The following is an 18,539-nucleotide window of genomic DNA, read 5'->3' on the forward strand; positions in this document are numbered from 1 at the left end:
CAGTAGAAGGAAATTTAATGTAGACAGGACTTAGGCAACTAGAGTAGATGTAACAGCGTAAACAATTCTGGACACACTTGCTTAACTTATACCATAACGATCTGCACATACAGCTTGAAAACTTCCACTTGCATAAAAGCGAAGCGCAACCATGACTTGCAATGGAGTTGAAGGGCATATGTGATTTTTTGGTGGGGTGCTCTAAACGATCATTGAGCTCATTTCATAAGTCAAAGATAACATGTCGTGGCAAACGGAACTTCTCTATTTTTTTTTTCAGTTTTCTGAACTCATGACTAATTGCAATTGTAAATCGCTAAGAAAATTATGTGTATTTATTCCAAATATTGTTGATGCTCTCTGCTCCTCTTAGTTGTTTTCCTATTATGATCCTTTATACCAAAATCTTACATACGTAGTGATTCTATAGTCTGTCCTTTTTTATTTATATTTTTCCCTGTATGAAAATGTACCTGTTTGTGTGTACCTCTGACGATTTGTATTTGTGTCTATTATATTTATGTTCCTTTTGTACCAAATTATTTGGTTTGAGCGAATAAACTGAACTTGAACTTGATCTAAGATGTCACAACCGTCCATGTAATCTAATGGGTTGATTCTGTCCCTGAATACACGCCCGAGCCTTTTAAGCTACTCATACCTATTACTTACCGCCACCATGTTTAAAAATTGACTTAAAAGAAGTATCTGGGTGTCTTAAGATTTTGAACAATCTTAAGATTATCATAAGTTAAGACACTTTTGTGAAACAGCTATGATAAAAACTTATGAAAAATTTTGGCCTTAAGACAGATATTTGTCATAAGATAGCTTTGTGAAACGGGCCCCAGTTTAATAACCTAAAGGCCAGGTCACCTTTAGACAAACATAATTTGAAATATAATTACAATTTTTCATTCAATCTATTAAGAATATCAAATTTAAACATAATGCTTTTTGCTGATTTAACTGTCATATAAAACTGTGTCAATGCACTTTTCAAAAAACATAATAAACCGTTATATGTTACAATGTCGTTCAAAACTCTGCATTTCATTTTATATTTGTATATTTTATAAGCCACAAAAGATAGAACATTATTAAAGATTAAAGTGTTTTTGTTGCAATATTCTGGAAAACCAATAACAATAACTTTCCATGTAACATATATATTGAATCTATCAGATACTTTCTTCCAAATGGGGTTAGATATACAGCAATCAAAAATAAGATGTTTAATTTTAATTAATTACTGTTCAGACAATTTCTGTCTAAATTTTCTCTCCATTTACTTACACATTTATAACAAGCTAAAATATCGTGTATTAATTTGTAATTCAATTCCGATGTTAATAAATGAAAATATCACTTGCTATCCTCAGTTTCGACTGTGATTATCAATACCAAGATTAAAATGTTAGAATTTAAAACACTTACCAGTACAAGTACGCGTTATAACTGGTAAACAAGAAAAGCAATGTGAACTGGTACATGCATATCTCTCTTGAATCCTACACGTACAAGTACACGTACCTGTTGGTTTGCTAAACCTCTCTATTATCTATATGAATTTTATTTTTTATTTTGCAGAACAAGTAGTTGAAGATGACATCCTTTGTCCACGTGTCATTGGTATTGATACTTGCAACGATATTACCTGAGGTAATGTGATCCAAACATATATTATATTCAATTGTATACCCTCACTATTTAACTCCATATCGACAAATTGTCAATATTTGTAATGTTTGCTTTTCCAAAATTTTGATAATTACGAATTGTTATGTACAGTTCATTAAATTCAAATGACGTGGTGTAAAGGTACCATAGGGTTTGCATAAATAAAAAAAACTGACATAATTATGTTAATGTTTAAATGTTTAACTGTACAATGTTAAAATGTTATCGATATACCTAAAATTAAATATTATGAGGTGACGAGTTCTTTCGATATGTGATGAACTTTATCACAAAGCGCTTTGGGTTTTATTGTATTTGACCACGCCCAAACCAAAATAATCACTCAAAATAATCAAAGAATGATTTCCTTAAAAAAATCCAAAACCAAAGCAAAACATTTATATATTAATAAAATTAATCTAATATTTCCCAAAAAAAATAAGATTTTCATTTCATGTTAATGTTGGACAATCGTTTTGTGATAAGATAGAAAAGGATTGTACATTAAGTGAATTATATACATTCATAAAACAAAACTTTTTTCAATCTTTTCTATTAAAATTCTCCGATATTCAGCCTCAATTTTTTTTATCTTAAGAATGTATGTCCTTCAAATTTATAAATGAAATGAAAAAAAAGAAAAAGAATTTTATTGATTGTATCTATACAATTTTTACCACGATGGATGTAATGGAGGAAATGTAAAAGTTGTATCGGAGCACCGATTGCTTGAGCCTCTTTTTCTTTATGCAGTAAATCTCCGATGATCCACTAAGCATAAAACTGTTGAATAACTAATTTGATATGTACACTAGAGAACTAAATAAATTTGTCTAAATACTAGTAAATGGAAGATTAAATATAGAATTATCAAACATGGCTGTGGATCGTTTAGCTATGGCTCTGGGTTTAAATAGCAAGATGGGCCTTTATATTAGTATATTCTCATCTATGTGAAATTTAAAAAAAAGATATTTGTTTTGATTGAGTATTCATAATTATTACTTTTAGGAGTATTAGTAAACTGAATTAAATTATTCATTTCATGTCTTGTAATCTTATTAGATTTTAACTGGTGATCAAGAAAAATGCAGAAAAAAATTTCACAGTGTAGAAGTTGTGGCATCCTGTCCGACGACCAAACGCGAGTTCAATATCGCTGTCAGGAGGAAGAACTGTACAAACCTACCCTTCGCTGTAGAGAAAATGTGTAGAAAACCATTCGTCTACCACTGCATCATCAACGAATTTAGAAATCAAACGTTGGAAGTTTGCGCACCAGTAAAATTTATATTCGGTAATAATAGAGAGGTTTAGCAAGCCGACGTGTACGCTTACGTGTACGTGTAGTAGGGGATTCCCCCGGTAATGTGCGCATTGTGTCATCAGTTTTGCTATTGACGAAATTCTACAAATTGCTGAAAACGTGTGAACTAGCGAGTACCCGTAAGTCAAAACTTGTAGCTTGTATTTTCTTTATTGTTATATATTGTGATAAAAGTGTGTGTTATCCTTAAACTTGGAGACGTATTACGATATTTTTTACAAAAAATTTAATTTCTTTCGTTGAATATTTTTTATCGAGTGTTTGAAACACCCATCTCGTCTTTAATTATAGGCTTCTGAAACACACTGAGCTGTGACGAATCGTGTATAATTTAACTTTTCAAATTATAGAAAAGAGTTATTAATAATAAATAACGTTATGTTAATTATGTTAAAAAATAGCTTAGCTTTTTACGAGAGAGAGAGAGAGAGAGAGAGAGAGAGAGAGAGATCTGTTTATTTGTTTTCACTTCTGGTTTTTTTTACAGTTAAACATGTCGGAGCGTAAAAAGCAAATTAATACGATTTTCGGAGAATGATGATTTGTCATTTTTGAAATAAGTGTTAGCAAAAAATCCATTTAAAGACCGGACTTCTAAAGTGGTCTGAAATTAGCAATGCAGTCAGCAGGGTTAGCTTTTTTGTGGATGACAGACGGGTCAGGGAAAGGACGACTCCACTGTTGGACCATCATAAGAAGAGCGATGCCGGAAGCAAGAAAAAGTAATTGAATATATACACATGTGTCAACAAATCAATGTATTGTAGATTAATCTTATTATAATAATATACTATAGAGTTCTCAAGTTAATTTCATGATTATGAATTTCTAAATAATTGTAATTGTATTTTAGCTGTAAATTAATTTTTATAACTTCGGTGTCGCATAATGTTAAAACAAATGTTTTGTTGAAGACTATGACGAGAACACGGCATTATTATACGACATTTAAGAATTAAAAGAGAAAGAGGAGAAAGGCAAGGGAATTGAAAAAGAGAAGAAGTCGACGGATGATCAAAAAGGAAAGGATGTACGCAAAAGAGATCTTGAAAATTTAAGCAAAGGTAGATAAAACAGAAAATATGGGCGTACTTTGAGCTTTATTTTGATGAGATCGAGTGAAACCGAATCTTAAGTTAGATCTTGGAATAGAATTAAATGATTGATTTTCTCATGCCAGCACTGGTCTGAAACTATTTGACATGCTCTGTGTTTTGTTGCTTTCAGTTGATAAATTATTTAATTTGATTATTTTAGATGAAGAAGAAAACCAAACTCAAAAGAAAAGAACATCTTCTACAAATGTTATGGAATACTTACAAACAAAGGTCAACATTGAGAACAAAAATAAGAGAGAAGAGTTAAAGATAAGGAGCTTAAACTTGAAAGAAGAAGATTTGAGTTAGAAAGAGAAGAACGCAGGGAAAGAATAGAAACGGAGAAAAACGAAAAAGCTTTATGTTACAACTTCTCGAGAAAGTATTGAATTAAGAATGAATTTCAAATATAATGAGATAAAATTGTTTATCACTAAGTATCAAATTTAATATAACATAAATAAAACATGAATAAAATTAAATACTTCTGTCTCTCTGAATTACATGTAGCGTTTTGTAAAAAGTCAACGATGCAGCTATTCTTGTAGGGATGGGGAATTTAAAGCGAAAAAGGAACCGGTTTCACTCCCATACAAGCATGTGTGGCAATTTGCAAGTAATGCAACTACTTTATAGTATTTTCCGACGGATTGAAGATAAGAGTTTGTGGGGGGTTTTTGTAATCAAGAAAAGCAAACAGACTCAAAAGATTTCCGAAAACCCACTCCACACAAATTCTGACGCTTGACATGCGCTTGTTTAATCGCGCTTGGTTAGCTGATAAAACTGCACCTTTAAATGGGGAATAATGTACGGGGTTAAAGGATATACAGGATATCCATATACTCAGTAGACTTCGTTGTGCGGAGTAGTCATGTGTCCATGTATGTCAATTTCTACCCAACTTTCCGTTAACAGACCAGGATCGTGTCGTCTCTCATCCACTGGTCCATAAAAGTGGGCAATGATTCCATTTGGGGCCATGATGTTTTGAAATTTTAGGCCATGGACCCTTTTGTGACCATTATAAACAATTTTGATGATGTGCTGGGCGACATATTGGACGCATAGTTCCATCGATAAAACCCCAACAATTTTCTAAAGGACTGTTTTTATTTTTAATAGCGGTTGACATGACCTGGAGCTGATCAAGTGACAACCAGTGTCTGTTCAATGTATCGAGAAGATGCGAATAGTTTTCGTGTACATAATCAAGACTGGTATTGGATATGTTTGACAGTTCGAATTTTCTTCTTCCAATTAGCGGTGATAAATCATCGAGACGATTTGGATATGCTAGCCGCCAAATCACAACGCACAAGCCTTCAATTCAAGAACAAGCTGTGCGATTATTGCATCGAAAAACCTGTGGAATTTCCATCATGCATCTCAAATCATTTAACCCCTCTTTATCAAAACGAAATAAATGCTTACATTGAGTATATGAAATGTCCTCTAACTGTAGAATTGATGGATATTTTTGGGATTGCACTGTGTCCAGTAGCAATAGATCATCATCATCATCTAAAATTGCTGCCAATGTCTTTGAATTGAGCGCCATATTGAACAAAAATTGTTTATTCAAAATTGATTGGCTTACACATTCAAATTTATTCAATCATAAAGTTTGCAAGTAAAATACTTACACGTACACGTACACGTTACAATGGCTAAACAAGAAAAAAAAAACCCGCGTACGTGTAATTCTAACTTGTAAGCTACACGTACACGTCAGTTTGCTAAACCTCTCTATTGTTTAATTTTAGAAAAGAAATGTTGACGTATTAGATGATGAAACAGCTAATTTTAATAAGCTTTTTTTTTAAAGATTATTGCACAGAGTTTAATGTTGGTGGTGGAGTTATTCAACGTCATGCTCAAGGTCGATGCAATTCTGTTTTTCCCAAATGCGACAAGAAGTACATTTCCTCGGACGCTTACAAATGTACGTTTTAAAACTATAAATCTTTTAATTTAAAATAGTCTTTTATATATTTATCTTATGTTAATTATTTTTCTACAAGAGTAAGGGAACTTCGATCAAAATTGTAGTTTCTATTATAAGCAGTTAAGCAAAATGTAATAGATTAATTTCCAAAAATGCTTTTCTTGTCACAATAATTTAAAAACGGTATCTAGATAAAATGAATTTATATAGAATATCATGTTTCATTAATTATATTTACCTCGTCAAAACACTTACATTGTATCATTTGCAAATGAAAACTATAAAGATAATATTCCTAATCCTTGCTAAATGTTTTTCAAGCGGAAATAACAATTAAAGCCCTTAGAGCGAGCACAGCTCGCCGGCGCGGAGCACCGGCAAGCGAAGCGAGCTTTAAGAACCAGTGTGCGCGGGAAAAAGAACGAGCTAAAACTATGAGATTCATCAAACAAAATGTTTTGTCTACGTCCAATAATGCTATCTAGTGTTTTCACACGTAGTGCTATGCCAAAAATGGCCTACATACATGTACTTTTCAGTGTCTTGAGGTTTGAAGACACGTTCTGAGTACTGCACAAGCTTTGGCGAGGCCCAAGAGATTTGTTACATGCTTTCATACCTTTGTATTGAGTTAAGAAATGAAGATAATAATTTTTTCTATTGATCAACGTATCAAAGAAAAAATTGACCGGAAAACTTTTTCATCAATGCTTCATTTCTTATCATTGAATAAAACATTTTCAAATCAGAAAATGTTAAGTGTCATTGATCAAAAATGTAAATAATGTAAATGAAGCGGCGCGTATGAATACAAAACAACGACAGCAACAATATTCGAAATGGATGCGCATTCAGCTGATGCAGAGCTACTGAGCTGAATTAATGGGTTAAACACAAATAGTGAGTTAAAATCTGAACCGGCTGAATTGAAAACAAAGGGAAAATACTTGCTATGGCTTGTGATATTATTCACTGTGCTGAAAAATTCGTAATAAAACTAGTTTTCATGTGTGATCGCTGAAATATGCAACTGGACATAACCATCCAAGGAGAGGCGATCGTGTACGAAAATAGTTGATATGTCGACAAAGAATAGTATGTATAAGCGACTTTTGTAAACGTTGTGGTAACTAGCTAGCCAGTGTTGTACTTTAGGTAGTCCATCCATAACTATCATATTTCATATCTAATAGATTTCAAGTTTGATCACAAAAATCTCTGTGTGATTTTAAGGGTTTTATTAAATAATAAAGATTCACCTTTGAAATTAAAAAAAAAATGAATATTAACAAATTTATCATACGTTCAGGTTAACATTAAAGTATATGGGAAAAATGCATTTTTAAATATATTTCTTTAGTACAAGTAATTTTCTCACACTTCTCTTGGTAAAAAGTTGCAAATGCTTTCCCCTTTCTTCGAATATGCTAAAATAATTCATAATTAACCATACATATTTTCAGAAAATGACATTTTTAAGTTTTCCAAAATAGCAGACAACTCTTTAAAAAAGTTTTAAGTGCAAAAAGTTTATTTGACTACATTCATACTCCCGAGTTTGGTTTGTGTCGGCCTCATAATAACTTTAAAAATCGTATTTGATGTAGTATGGATCAATCAAAATTGTTAAATTTGCCTTAGTTATGGATGGACTACCTTAAATGGTATATCTGCCGCTTGGAATGCACCGGAGGAGTTGATGCATTACTCTTAGCTTTCCTTTACGATGCTTATTCTGATGACCGATCATGTACGTGTGTAAATTTAAAAATCATCGTTACCAAATTTGAACAGCAGTGTTCCCGTGAAAGGGTATTGACTTCTATGTTCGTTATACTATTCTTGGAAAAGGAACAGCCAGCCTCGCTGTAAATGTTGGTTGATCTCAAGCAGACAAAATCGTGAGAGGACGCTTAATTTTTTATTTCGTGAATCAAATAATGTGTTTTGTTTATTTTTAAAGGTAAAACTTTCAAGTTTTTATGTTTATAAAATTGTATTTTGCTGACAATTTAACAGACATAACTTTACATTTTGTTGACAGCGTTTATTTTGGAGATTCCCGTTCTATAAATAGTGTTAGCACAGAACAGTTGAGATAAGTATATCCGGAAATATTTTATTGATTGAGGTACGTATCAAAGAAATTTTTCGACCAATCAGAAGCGCCAATATTTCATCAAACCAATACATATTAAATGATTCGAGATTCGTAAACAAAGATAAAAACAAGTCATGGATGACGTCACAGTGCTCTCGCGCTATATTTCCCTCGATAAACTAGAAGTGGATCAAACATCTGTAATGCGTGTACTAGCAATTTAAGTATAGACTTCGATACCAGATGATGGGGTTTTTTGGGGGGTTTTTTTATAGAGAGATTAAATATATACTAGCAAGAGCCATACTTTACTGTCATATCGACCCAATTTTAAGCTAATGTTGCATGCATGTTCAGTAAATATAAGTAGGGCAGTTTGAAATATAGGTCATTTTTTGATCTAAATAAAAAAGGACAAAGAGAAAAGACAGTTTAAAAATCTATACAGATATTACATATTGGCAAACCTTTAAATTGGAAAATGGGAAATTACACACCCACAAACAGGAACCAGGGGCACCTTATGTAATTAGAATGCAAAATTAACAAACAAAAAATATGAACCCGGGGAAAACAATTAAATACTACATTTATCGTTAACACATTTGACCAAATCAAACACAAATTACGTTTTGACGGACTGGTTAATTCTCCCCAAAAGTTCTATGTATTTTGTAAAAAAAAAAATTAATCTCTCTCTCTCTTTCCCTCTCTCTCTCTCTCTCTCTCTCTGTGAAATTCTTTTTATAGTTGATAATTAAATAACATGACTGATGCAAGGTATATGTAATTCTTGCTAGCTGCGCTCGCCACAACCGTAGCACCGTAAAACATATTACTTTCTCTTAATTTTCAAGTATTTGCAGCTCTTATCTAATCTAAAGTGGAAGGTACATCGTCAGAATATGTCGACATCCGTTTTGAATTTCCATTTTGCTCCGGATTAATAACATTATGTCGTGGTACAAAATAACTATACATTGTTTAATCGAACCCTTCTAATGAGGGGGATGAGATATAAATGAAATCATCAAAGCGCTTAGAAAATATGTCAATTTTAACTAACAATGATTATCAGCTGTTTTGTACGGAAAATGTAAAATCTAAATAAAATAATGTTTCCGTGCTATTGGCATTATAAGTTAATTATGTTACCTGCAACAGCCATACGTATGTGACGGATTTTCGATAAAGGTAAGCCGATATGATATTATCATAAACTATAAAGGAATGATGAATATATTGCTAAAGTATCGCTGTACGATCTCTTGGATTGATCCTAGCTTCCTAAGTTAAAAGCATATGCAGTAAAAGACTTGCACTGAAAGTTTGACATGCATTCATCATAATATAATTTTTCAGATTCAAACATTATCATTAGCACTACTTATCTTATATTTTTATATTTAGCATAGACTTGTTCCACTTTTTTTCGTAATTTTTATTATTTAATAAAAATTGGTCCAAAGATATTTGAGACCATGTAATATAAAGAAAGACAATTCTTAAAAAGAATCGTTCATACCAAAATTATTCAGTATTTCTTTTAGTTTTTTAATTTCATTTATTTTTGGGAGTTGATTTTAATCAACTCTCCTATTCAGTTGCTCTGGCAAACCGAAAGTGAAAGTGTTTGGACGTAAGCACAAACCATCATCGCTGACAAGACTTAGTTCTTGAAAATAATAGAAAAATTCAAAGTAATGTATGCTGAAGCATTGTTTTTCAAGGAAACTTATCAATAAACACGATTTTATATAATACGAACAGCTAAGATATTTTTATAGTCTCATGTATTCCTACGCCAGAGTTTAATATAGCTTCGTTTAACCAAACGCTGGGCTGGCTCCGTAAAACTCCGACAAGCAGAAAAGCTATCTTGCTTGTCTGAGATAAACGTAGACAGCCGAGCGTCTGGTTGAAGGAGACTAGAGTTCGATATCAATAATGCTTGGATCCATGAAATTTTAAGAATTGCTTAGATTACTTATACAAAGTTTGAAATCTATCTTTAAATATTACAGAACATGACTCATATGGGGTCTCTCGAAATTCTTGTCGGAAAAGTCTAAAATTCATATAATAAAAAAGTGCGTAATTCAAATACCGACTAGAAACTAATTGCCATGCAAGATAAGTTGATTTTAAAATAAATGATAGTCGATAAAATCAACTCCCGTCAGTACTTCAGTACTTTGATTTTTCTTTATCTCATTAATAATCAAATATTGTTTAAATTTTCAGATTTTTCCGAGATTTCGTCCAGAAGTTTGCCATAAAAGAATTTTTTGTATAATTTAGTCTCATATTTATGTGGATTCCAATAAAAATCATGCAAACGTCATCCATGATTATTTTCTTTTTATTTCTAAACTTTGTAACATTTCATTTTCGTAAGAATTTTAAAACAGACGTGTTTGAAAATTTTACAGGCTATGTAGAACCAGACGGATATTTTAAAAATTCTCATATTGTCGACTAATTCGCCTAGTATTTGTAACAAATGCATGCACCAAAAATCTGCTACACTTATTAGGTGTAGGGATCCACCTTAAGGTCATTGTTTTATTTTTTTTACCTCTGAAAAAATTTACATGTTTTATGTATAACACTTTGACTTGTTTATCAATTAATATTTATTCGTTTGATGAGATATCGGCTCTTCTGATTGGTTGAAAAATTTCTTTGATACCTGCATCAATAAATTTTTGCCGGATCTACTTTTCTCAACTGTTCCGATCTAACACTATTTCTAGAACGGGAATTTCCAAGATAAACACTGTCAACAAAATGTTAGGTTCTGTCTGTTTTATTGTCAGCTAACAAAATGCAACCTTGTGAATATAAAAACTTGAAAGTTTTAACCTTCAAAAATAAACAAAACACATTATTTGATTCACGAAATAGAAAATTATGCGTCCTCTCACGGATTCGTCTGCTTGAGATCAACCAACATTTACAGCGAGGCTGGCTGTTCCTTTTCCAGGAGTAGTATAACGAACATATAGGCCTATAAACTTTCACGGTAACATTGCTCTTTAAATTTGGTAACGATAATTTTTAAATGATCGGTCATCAGAATAAGCATCGTAAAGAAAAGCTATGAGTAATGCATCAACTCCTTCGACGCATTACAAGCGACAGATATACCATTTAAGTACATCACTGGCTATCTAGTTACCACAACGTTTACAAAAGTCGCTTATACATACTATTCGTTGTCGACATATCAGCTATTTTCGTCCACGATCGCCTTTCCTTGGATGGTTATGACAAGTTGCATATTCCAGCGATCTCACATGAAAACTAGTTTTATTACGAGTTTTTCTGCACAGTGAATAATATCACAAGCTATCGCATGTATTTTCCTTTCGTTTTCAGTTCAACCGGTTCAGATTTTAACTCACTATTACTGTTTAATCCATTAAATTCAGCTCAATAGCTCTGCATCAGCTGAATGCGCCTCCATTTTGAATATTGTTGTTGTTGTTGTTTTTTATTCATACGCGCCGCTTCATTTGCATTATTTACATTTTTTATCAATGACACTTCACATATTTTTATTTGAAAATGTTTTATTCATTGATAAGAAATGAAGATAATTTTTCTATTGATCAACGTATCAAAGAAAAAATTGACCGGAAAACTTGTTCATCAATGCGCGTAGTTTTCCGGTCAATTTTTTGTTTGATACGTCGATCAATAGAAAAATTATTATCTTCATTTCTTAAAACGTGTGTTCCGTTAACCGTTAGTACTTCGAGAGATATTATTAGGGTAATCCGTTTCCAACGGAAGACCCTATGGTTTTTGTCAGGTCTACTTTTCTCTATTTTTCACTATTACATGTATTCTTCTTATTATTTTTTTTCTTTACATTTTTCTTAAAACTCTAATATCTCGAATATGCTACAACGGGTTTTTGAGAAATTTTATGAATAATACAAAATATCAAGGTCTTTTATCACGTACATTTTTGTTGATGACGTCCCTTCTGTTATATTCGTTTTTCTTAGTTTTAAAAGTGATTCTGTCCTCCCTTTTTCTCAAAAACAATTCAAGGTTGAACATTGAAACTTTCAGGAATAATATATAATTGAAATCATAGGGTCTATCAGGTAAAATCATGATCGTCCATTACTTTCTCAAACATTTGTAGAAAATTGTGTTTTAAAAATTTTTCAAATTAAAAAGATTTACAATTTTTTTCGTCAGAATATGCTTATAACTTATGAAATTTTAATTTGAGCAGGTCTTCCGTCACTTCCGGTCGTCACTGGGAGTGATTGCAAATTTTCGATTTTTGGATTGTAAAGCATAATCGTTATAGACATTTGTGTACTGAATACAAAACTAAAAACCGTTTTAAAATCGGACAACGCACTACAGGGATATTGCAGTTTAAAAATGACCTTTTTTACGGAAATCTCAATTTTGCAGTGTATGTTCAAAAATAAGTTTAACAGGAAGTTAATATAGTAACTCGTTCCTAATGTCAAGATTTTAATTTAACCGTAATATTTATTCATAATCAAACGGAAGACCCACTCGTTGCTTGCAACGAGATCGTGTCTAGTTTTACATGCAACTTTGTTTTAAATTCTGACACAAATAGTGAATATTTGGATTGCTTTTTTCAAGTATTTGAGCAATGAGGTTGATATCTGAAAGTTTAATTATATGATTAAATAAAATTACAAGAATAGCAAACTACATATATTTTATATTTCACAAATGTTAAGAAGTACATTAGTTTTTTTTGTCAATAACACTAAATAACTTGTTAAGCATGGATAAAATTAAAGAAAAGAGCCACTGTTAATCACTTTGACTTTAGGAAACCAGAAATTGCCTGTAAACACAGCTCGAAGTTGCATCAGTTTATTCAATTGTTGATTTTATACATGCTGTAAAGAGCATTCGTCAAAAAAAAACTCTTAATAAGCGGGTTTTTTTTATGAAAAGAATTTTTTTCATAAAACAGAAATTGTCATATTTAGAAAAATAATGAGTTTTTTTTTTTTAATTTCCAGATCCTGACTGTTATGAGCTTGCTTATGAACACAAAGCCTTAAAATCCACTTTGTCGTATTATCCAAACTCTTCCGATTTTGAAACAAGGACAGTTCCCCCAAAGAAAAAACAAAACTTAATGAAAAAAATTACAAGTAAGATTTTATCTTCATGTCAGCTTTCAATTTTTTTTGAAATATAGATCACTAAAAAAAACCTCTTTAAAAACTCATCATTTGCTTTCAGAATAAATCCAACTATTGGTGCTGAACTTATTCTGGTGGCTACATGCATAACTTTTTGTAGTGTTTTTGGATGCTTTCTGATTCAGCTTTTGAGAGGTAAGTTATATGTACAAGCTTTATTTACAATGCACAGGTGATATATGTCCTTCGTTTTTTAAACACATTCAAACATGTATAATTACAGAAAAGCCGTGGATAAGTGAAAGGACGAGGAAAAACAATATAGGTAAGGAAAAATATCTTCACGTCATACTGGATAATAATGTTCAGAAGTAACATTGTTTTCAATCAGTATATATATGTCTATTGTGCCATATATTCATCGTTAACTTAGATTATTTTTCGTTTACCTAGACATTAAAAATCATGATAAATAGAAATAAAAATCAGATATACTGTTGTAAGTTGAAACGTAAATTGAGGGCTATTTGAAATTTCAAATGCATACAATTGTTGTTACGGCCAACTCTTATATAAAAATCATTATGGCATGTTTATTGCAATTTCAGAAGAGCCAGTTGATTATATATACATTAGCACAAAACATCTCGGACATTTTCAATATGTCTACACGCTGGCAAGGAATTGTACACATCGTATGATAAATGTGTGTACGAGTGAAGATCTGAGCGATTTTAGGTCTGAAGACGTCTTGATAAGAATAGGAGTTGTGGGAGAATACACTGAGGAAAACCTAAAGCTTTTATCAAAAGGGAAAGGTAAAACGCAGGCACGTAGCATAAGTAACAAGGGCACCGCTAAGCGGAGCATCCCCTCGCGACACGACTTGTTGTAAAGGGAAATACATTATTTAGGAATATACATGTAAATTTATCAAATCAAAATAAATTACACAAGTATTTCCTAAAGCAACTTTGAATTCATAAGATCTATTTTATTCGAATCTCCAAGCTTTGTGTGGTATATTGGGGGGGGGGGTACATTTACGTGGATGCACAGTTTTCTTATTCCTAGCAGAAACTCAGCACATATGCTTTAAAATCTAATATTTTAGTTTCATTTACTGATTTAGTGACATTCATTTGTATATAGGGCCTAAGCATACATAAACGATCCGTATACACCATGAAACGTAGCTTAAGATCTAGCGATCTGTACAGCTGCTGTAGTCTGCTCTGATGGACAATTCTAGTTGCTTTTCGTATGTCAACCCATAGAAGTAAATACGCAGCTACTATTAATATGAAACAATTTTTGCGTGTTAAATGTGCGATATCTCTCAAAGTCTTTACTGAATTTTGGACTAGTTCTATTGTAAGTAATACGGGAAAATTTGTCCGAAAGTCGACTGCTTGTTTCGATGTAAATCGGATGATTTTAATCTCTTGCCCGCTTCAATTTTTAACTATGAGCAATCTTCTAACCCTCCAATACTACAAACATTTCCGTGTTTTACCCTTACTAGATTTAAATCCCCCCAAAAAATGCCAGGTTGTTGATTTGAACTGCATACGGAAGCGATTTACTTCAAGTCGTACATAAAATTACCGGAAATGTTTATTGTGAAATCGTACATTAAATTCCTGCTTTAACTTCGTTTTTTTAAGAAATTTAAGATATATAGAATTTTTTTGGCTTGGAAATCAATAGGGTTTGTCCTTTGACCATGCCAAAGAAATGTACAAAGTTTGATGAATATTCATGGGAGGGTTTTCTTTGAATTTTGCTAAAGAGCTCACGATGGATACACAAACATTCATACATACATACACACACGCACAGCAGCGATGCTATATCCCCCTCGCAACAATTAGCGTGAGGGGATAATAAGGAAATAAACAGGAAACTTGAAATGAAAGGAATAAGTGCACCACCACCCCCCCCCCCCCACCCCCCCATTAGGATTTTCAGGATTTTGTAAAATAACCTTTTCCCATTTTGATTAACAAAATCATTTGGATGAGTTTGCCCCCTTCCCCCCCCCCCCCCCCCCCACCCCCCAAGAGGCCCACTTTCAAAAACGATGCTACGTGCCTGAAACGGCTTTTTAAGATTTTCACAAATCTTAAATAAGATTTAGAAAATTTCTTGATTCAAAATAAAAAGTCAATGCTTCTTATTGGCAGTAAAAAGAAATAAGCGACAGAAGCATTGTGATGTTTGGAAAATAGCCACACTTCTTTGCTTTCAAAATCATCTTTCGTCAAAATCAGCATTAGAGGTTTGTTGATATTTCTACAACGAATGGTAATATAATGATCTATTAGTTGCTTTTTTTCGGAGTTAAAAATAATTAAAACTTAACATAAAAACCTCATCAACAAATCAGTATGGATATGTATCTATAAAACCACATAATTTTTTCTAGATGTTGCGTAAAGGACATGCATGTCACAAAATCCTGATACAATCTGAAAAATATTTTGCCAAAACAAAGAAGATTACATTGTTACTGTTGGTCAGAACAAGCGACACATTAAAGAAATTATCACAACATGTTTGGAAACAGAACTAGATCTAATTCTACAAGTGTGGTTGAGAAAAATCAAAGCAAAAGGTTCCTTAAAACAAACATCCGAGATGATTGAAGAAATCAAGGCTATTCGTAAACAGCTGATACTTGACAACAGTAAAAGCACGGCAGCCCCTGATGTACCTTCTATTGATAGCAAACTTATTGTTCCAAAAAATGTTAGGGAGCATTTATTCAGGTAACATTAATAGTTCATATTTATAGATATTTTCTATTGAAGTGATTTTTAAAATGTGTCTTAAACATTATATTGTTGAATACAAAATCCGGTCTGTTGCAGATTTGATTTGCGAACTACACTTATAGGAAGTGTTGCGAGCTTAAAGTTGATTAGCTTAAATTGAGGGGTTCAGACCAACAAATCAGAGCTTCTTATTGTAACATATTTATTCAAAACAAACAATTTTAATCAATGATAACAATACATGTATTAGATTAAATATACTGATAAAAACTTGATCTATTTGCCAAACGAAAAATTAACTAAAGTTGTTTGGTAAATAGCCAAACAAGGAGGTTTTAAGATGTATTTTTGTTAATTAAACAATATAAGAATTCAAGCTAAATTCTACAATAATGTGTGGTTAAGGCTTCATTTCTTTTTTTTTTGATTAACTGATTGACATCTTTAATTCTATTATTTGTTTTCAGGCGGTCGGACGTAACAGGGTTCGGAATATGGGGATGTTCAGCATTCAAGATCTTTGTCAACATGGCAAACGATGACGAAATATTAAAGAGAGAATTGATCAAGTTGAATAAAAACTTTTTTTAAAAATATCAGTTAAAAATAGAAACTAAAAATATGATAAGACTATGCAGCACTATGATTCTACATCGCTAAAGTAAAATTTGAAAGGAAAATTTCAAAAATTATCTACAAAACCATACATTAGGAGAGGGAACAGGACAATAACCTTCCATTTATTGATTACTCTAGGGAGTCAAAATCCATTGCTCTTTGTCTTTATAGAACTAGTAGCTTTCGTCAATTTGAAATAAATGAGTATGTTAGGGATATTGAATGAGATCAGAAAAATATATTTCCAATGCGTGGGAATAGAGAATCGCATGTGTATATTTTGGTAGAGTTTGCTGAAACGTGTTTCATATTTGCTCAGTGCTTGATTTTTCCCCTGCATTTATATTCTCTCCACAGTCGTTAAGGTCTGAGTATTCAAAATTTGATCACAGTAACTAAAACATTTGGGAAACTAATTTTAATTCAGTTGTATCGTTTAAAAGATAAAATGACAAAATTGGGATTCAGTTGAACTACATTTTAATGTGTGCATAATGCTACAGACACCGTTACAACAGTGAGCAAATTAAAAAAAATCATTGCCTTTCTATTATAAATGGATATATTACACAGGGTTTATTTGACAAGTCCTCTTCTACAGTTGCATATAATCATCACACGAGAAAAAGAAAACCGTTCTGAGTAACTTTTCTAATCGTACAGCACACTTTCACAATTTGATCTGACATTTTCAAAGCTTGCTTTCCATCTCTTATATTTCAAATCTTATTTCTTTTTTCCGCTTTGACTTGTATAATAAATTTTTATACAAAACTTGTCCTTGGTGTATATTAGTTTAAGTGCGTGTTTGGAGGGTACCGGTTAAAATTGATACCCCCGAGAAAACCATTGTCAAAAACTTGAAGCGGAGGTTAACAATGGTTTTCGAGGGTAGTCAAACTCTTACCTTCCCAGACAGCCACTTTTTTGTTATATTAATTGTCTTTCTTTTAAATCAATTCACTTTACTGCTTTTATTCTTATTAATTTTTGCTGACTTCTGAAGTGAATTCTATGGCAACCTGAACGCACACAGTTTATGCGCATGTAACAGTTCATTGTGTAACCCGTTGCCAACTGTGTTGCTAATGTTGAGGGTAATAGAACTGATTATAAACTGTTTCTAAAACAATCAGATTTTAGTATTTAAAATAAAAGTATGATAATATATTTTGCTATTTTAAGTCAACATGTTGGCTCAACTGAGAGTTCTGGTCTATAACATTCTATTATCCCAATTTTTAAACATTTATTCTTCCGTTTTTGAACTTAAAGAAAGGTAAATTTGCTTGAACACTTCCCTAAATATGTTTTAAACATGAGCTTAAACGGTCATAGTTTAGCGCTGACTCACATCTTTGCACTTTAATATAACATTTGGGGAAGTGACGTAATAAGTAAAACATAGAATATATCCCCCTTTGTGATACATTATCATATTTCATCTTTATTTTGACATATAATATCACTACAAATAGCATGTAGAAACAAAAGGAATACAGTAAATAACAAGAGATTCACAGGAAAGTTGAACGCCTGATTTCACAACATTATGCATTGAATAGTCTACACTTTTGTGGATTACCTTAAGTTATGAGTTTTGTTTATGTATCATAATCCCAACGACCTTTAGTCTGACCCAAAAAGGGACATAAATTAAGTTACTTTTTGCAGAGTATTAATTCAAAATGTACAGGTATTTTACTATGTTATTATTGGGAAGCCCATAACTAACTCGGCAAATTTGGGTCGTGCTAAAGAGCACACAAACTAAATGTTTTGGGTTCTAAACAATGAATTAACCTAACAAGTGCATAGATAAGGATTTAACC

General features: G+C 32.1%; 1 protein-coding gene across 4 annotated transcripts; it reads left to right on the forward strand.

Moving 5' to 3' along the window:
- The first annotated feature begins 1,590 nt into the window (after window positions 1–1,590).
- Window positions 1,591–16,955, forward strand: LOC117687017 (cilia- and flagella-associated protein 251). Of its 4 annotated transcripts, XR_010708096.1 has the most exons (12): window positions 1,591–1,662; window positions 2,746–3,126; window positions 3,495–3,729; window positions 3,922–4,071; window positions 4,265–6,049; window positions 13,187–13,321; window positions 13,413–13,507; window positions 13,596–13,637; window positions 13,921–14,130; window positions 15,499–15,593; window positions 15,741–16,083; window positions 16,557–16,955. XR_010708096.1 is itself a non-coding variant. In XM_066067760.1 (10 exons), exons 1-5 carry the CDS (start codon window positions 1,606–1,608, stop codon window positions 13,415–13,417), a joined length of 546 nt encoding a protein of 181 aa, XP_065923832.1. In that variant the 5' UTR covers window positions 1,591–1,605; the 3' UTR covers window positions 13,418–13,507; window positions 13,596–13,637; window positions 13,921–14,130; window positions 15,499–15,593; window positions 15,741–16,083; window positions 16,557–16,955. The 4 variants fall into 4 exon arrangements, 3 of the variants coding, with proteins under 3 accessions (XP_065923832.1, XP_065923835.1, XP_065923837.1); XM_066067760.1 differs by lacking the exons at window positions 3,495–3,729; window positions 3,922–4,071 and having other exon boundaries at window positions 2,746–2,977; window positions 5,933–6,049; XM_066067763.1 differs by lacking the exons at window positions 3,495–3,729; window positions 3,922–4,071; window positions 15,499–15,593 and having other exon boundaries at window positions 2,746–2,977; window positions 5,933–6,049.
- Window positions 16,956–18,539: the final 1,584 nt, after the last annotated feature.

This window comes from Magallana gigas, chromosome 1, assembly GCF_963853765.1.
Source record: "Magallana gigas chromosome 1, xbMagGiga1.1, whole genome shotgun sequence".
Classification (NCBI taxonomy): domain Eukaryota; kingdom Metazoa; phylum Mollusca; class Bivalvia; order Ostreida; family Ostreidae; genus Magallana; species Magallana gigas.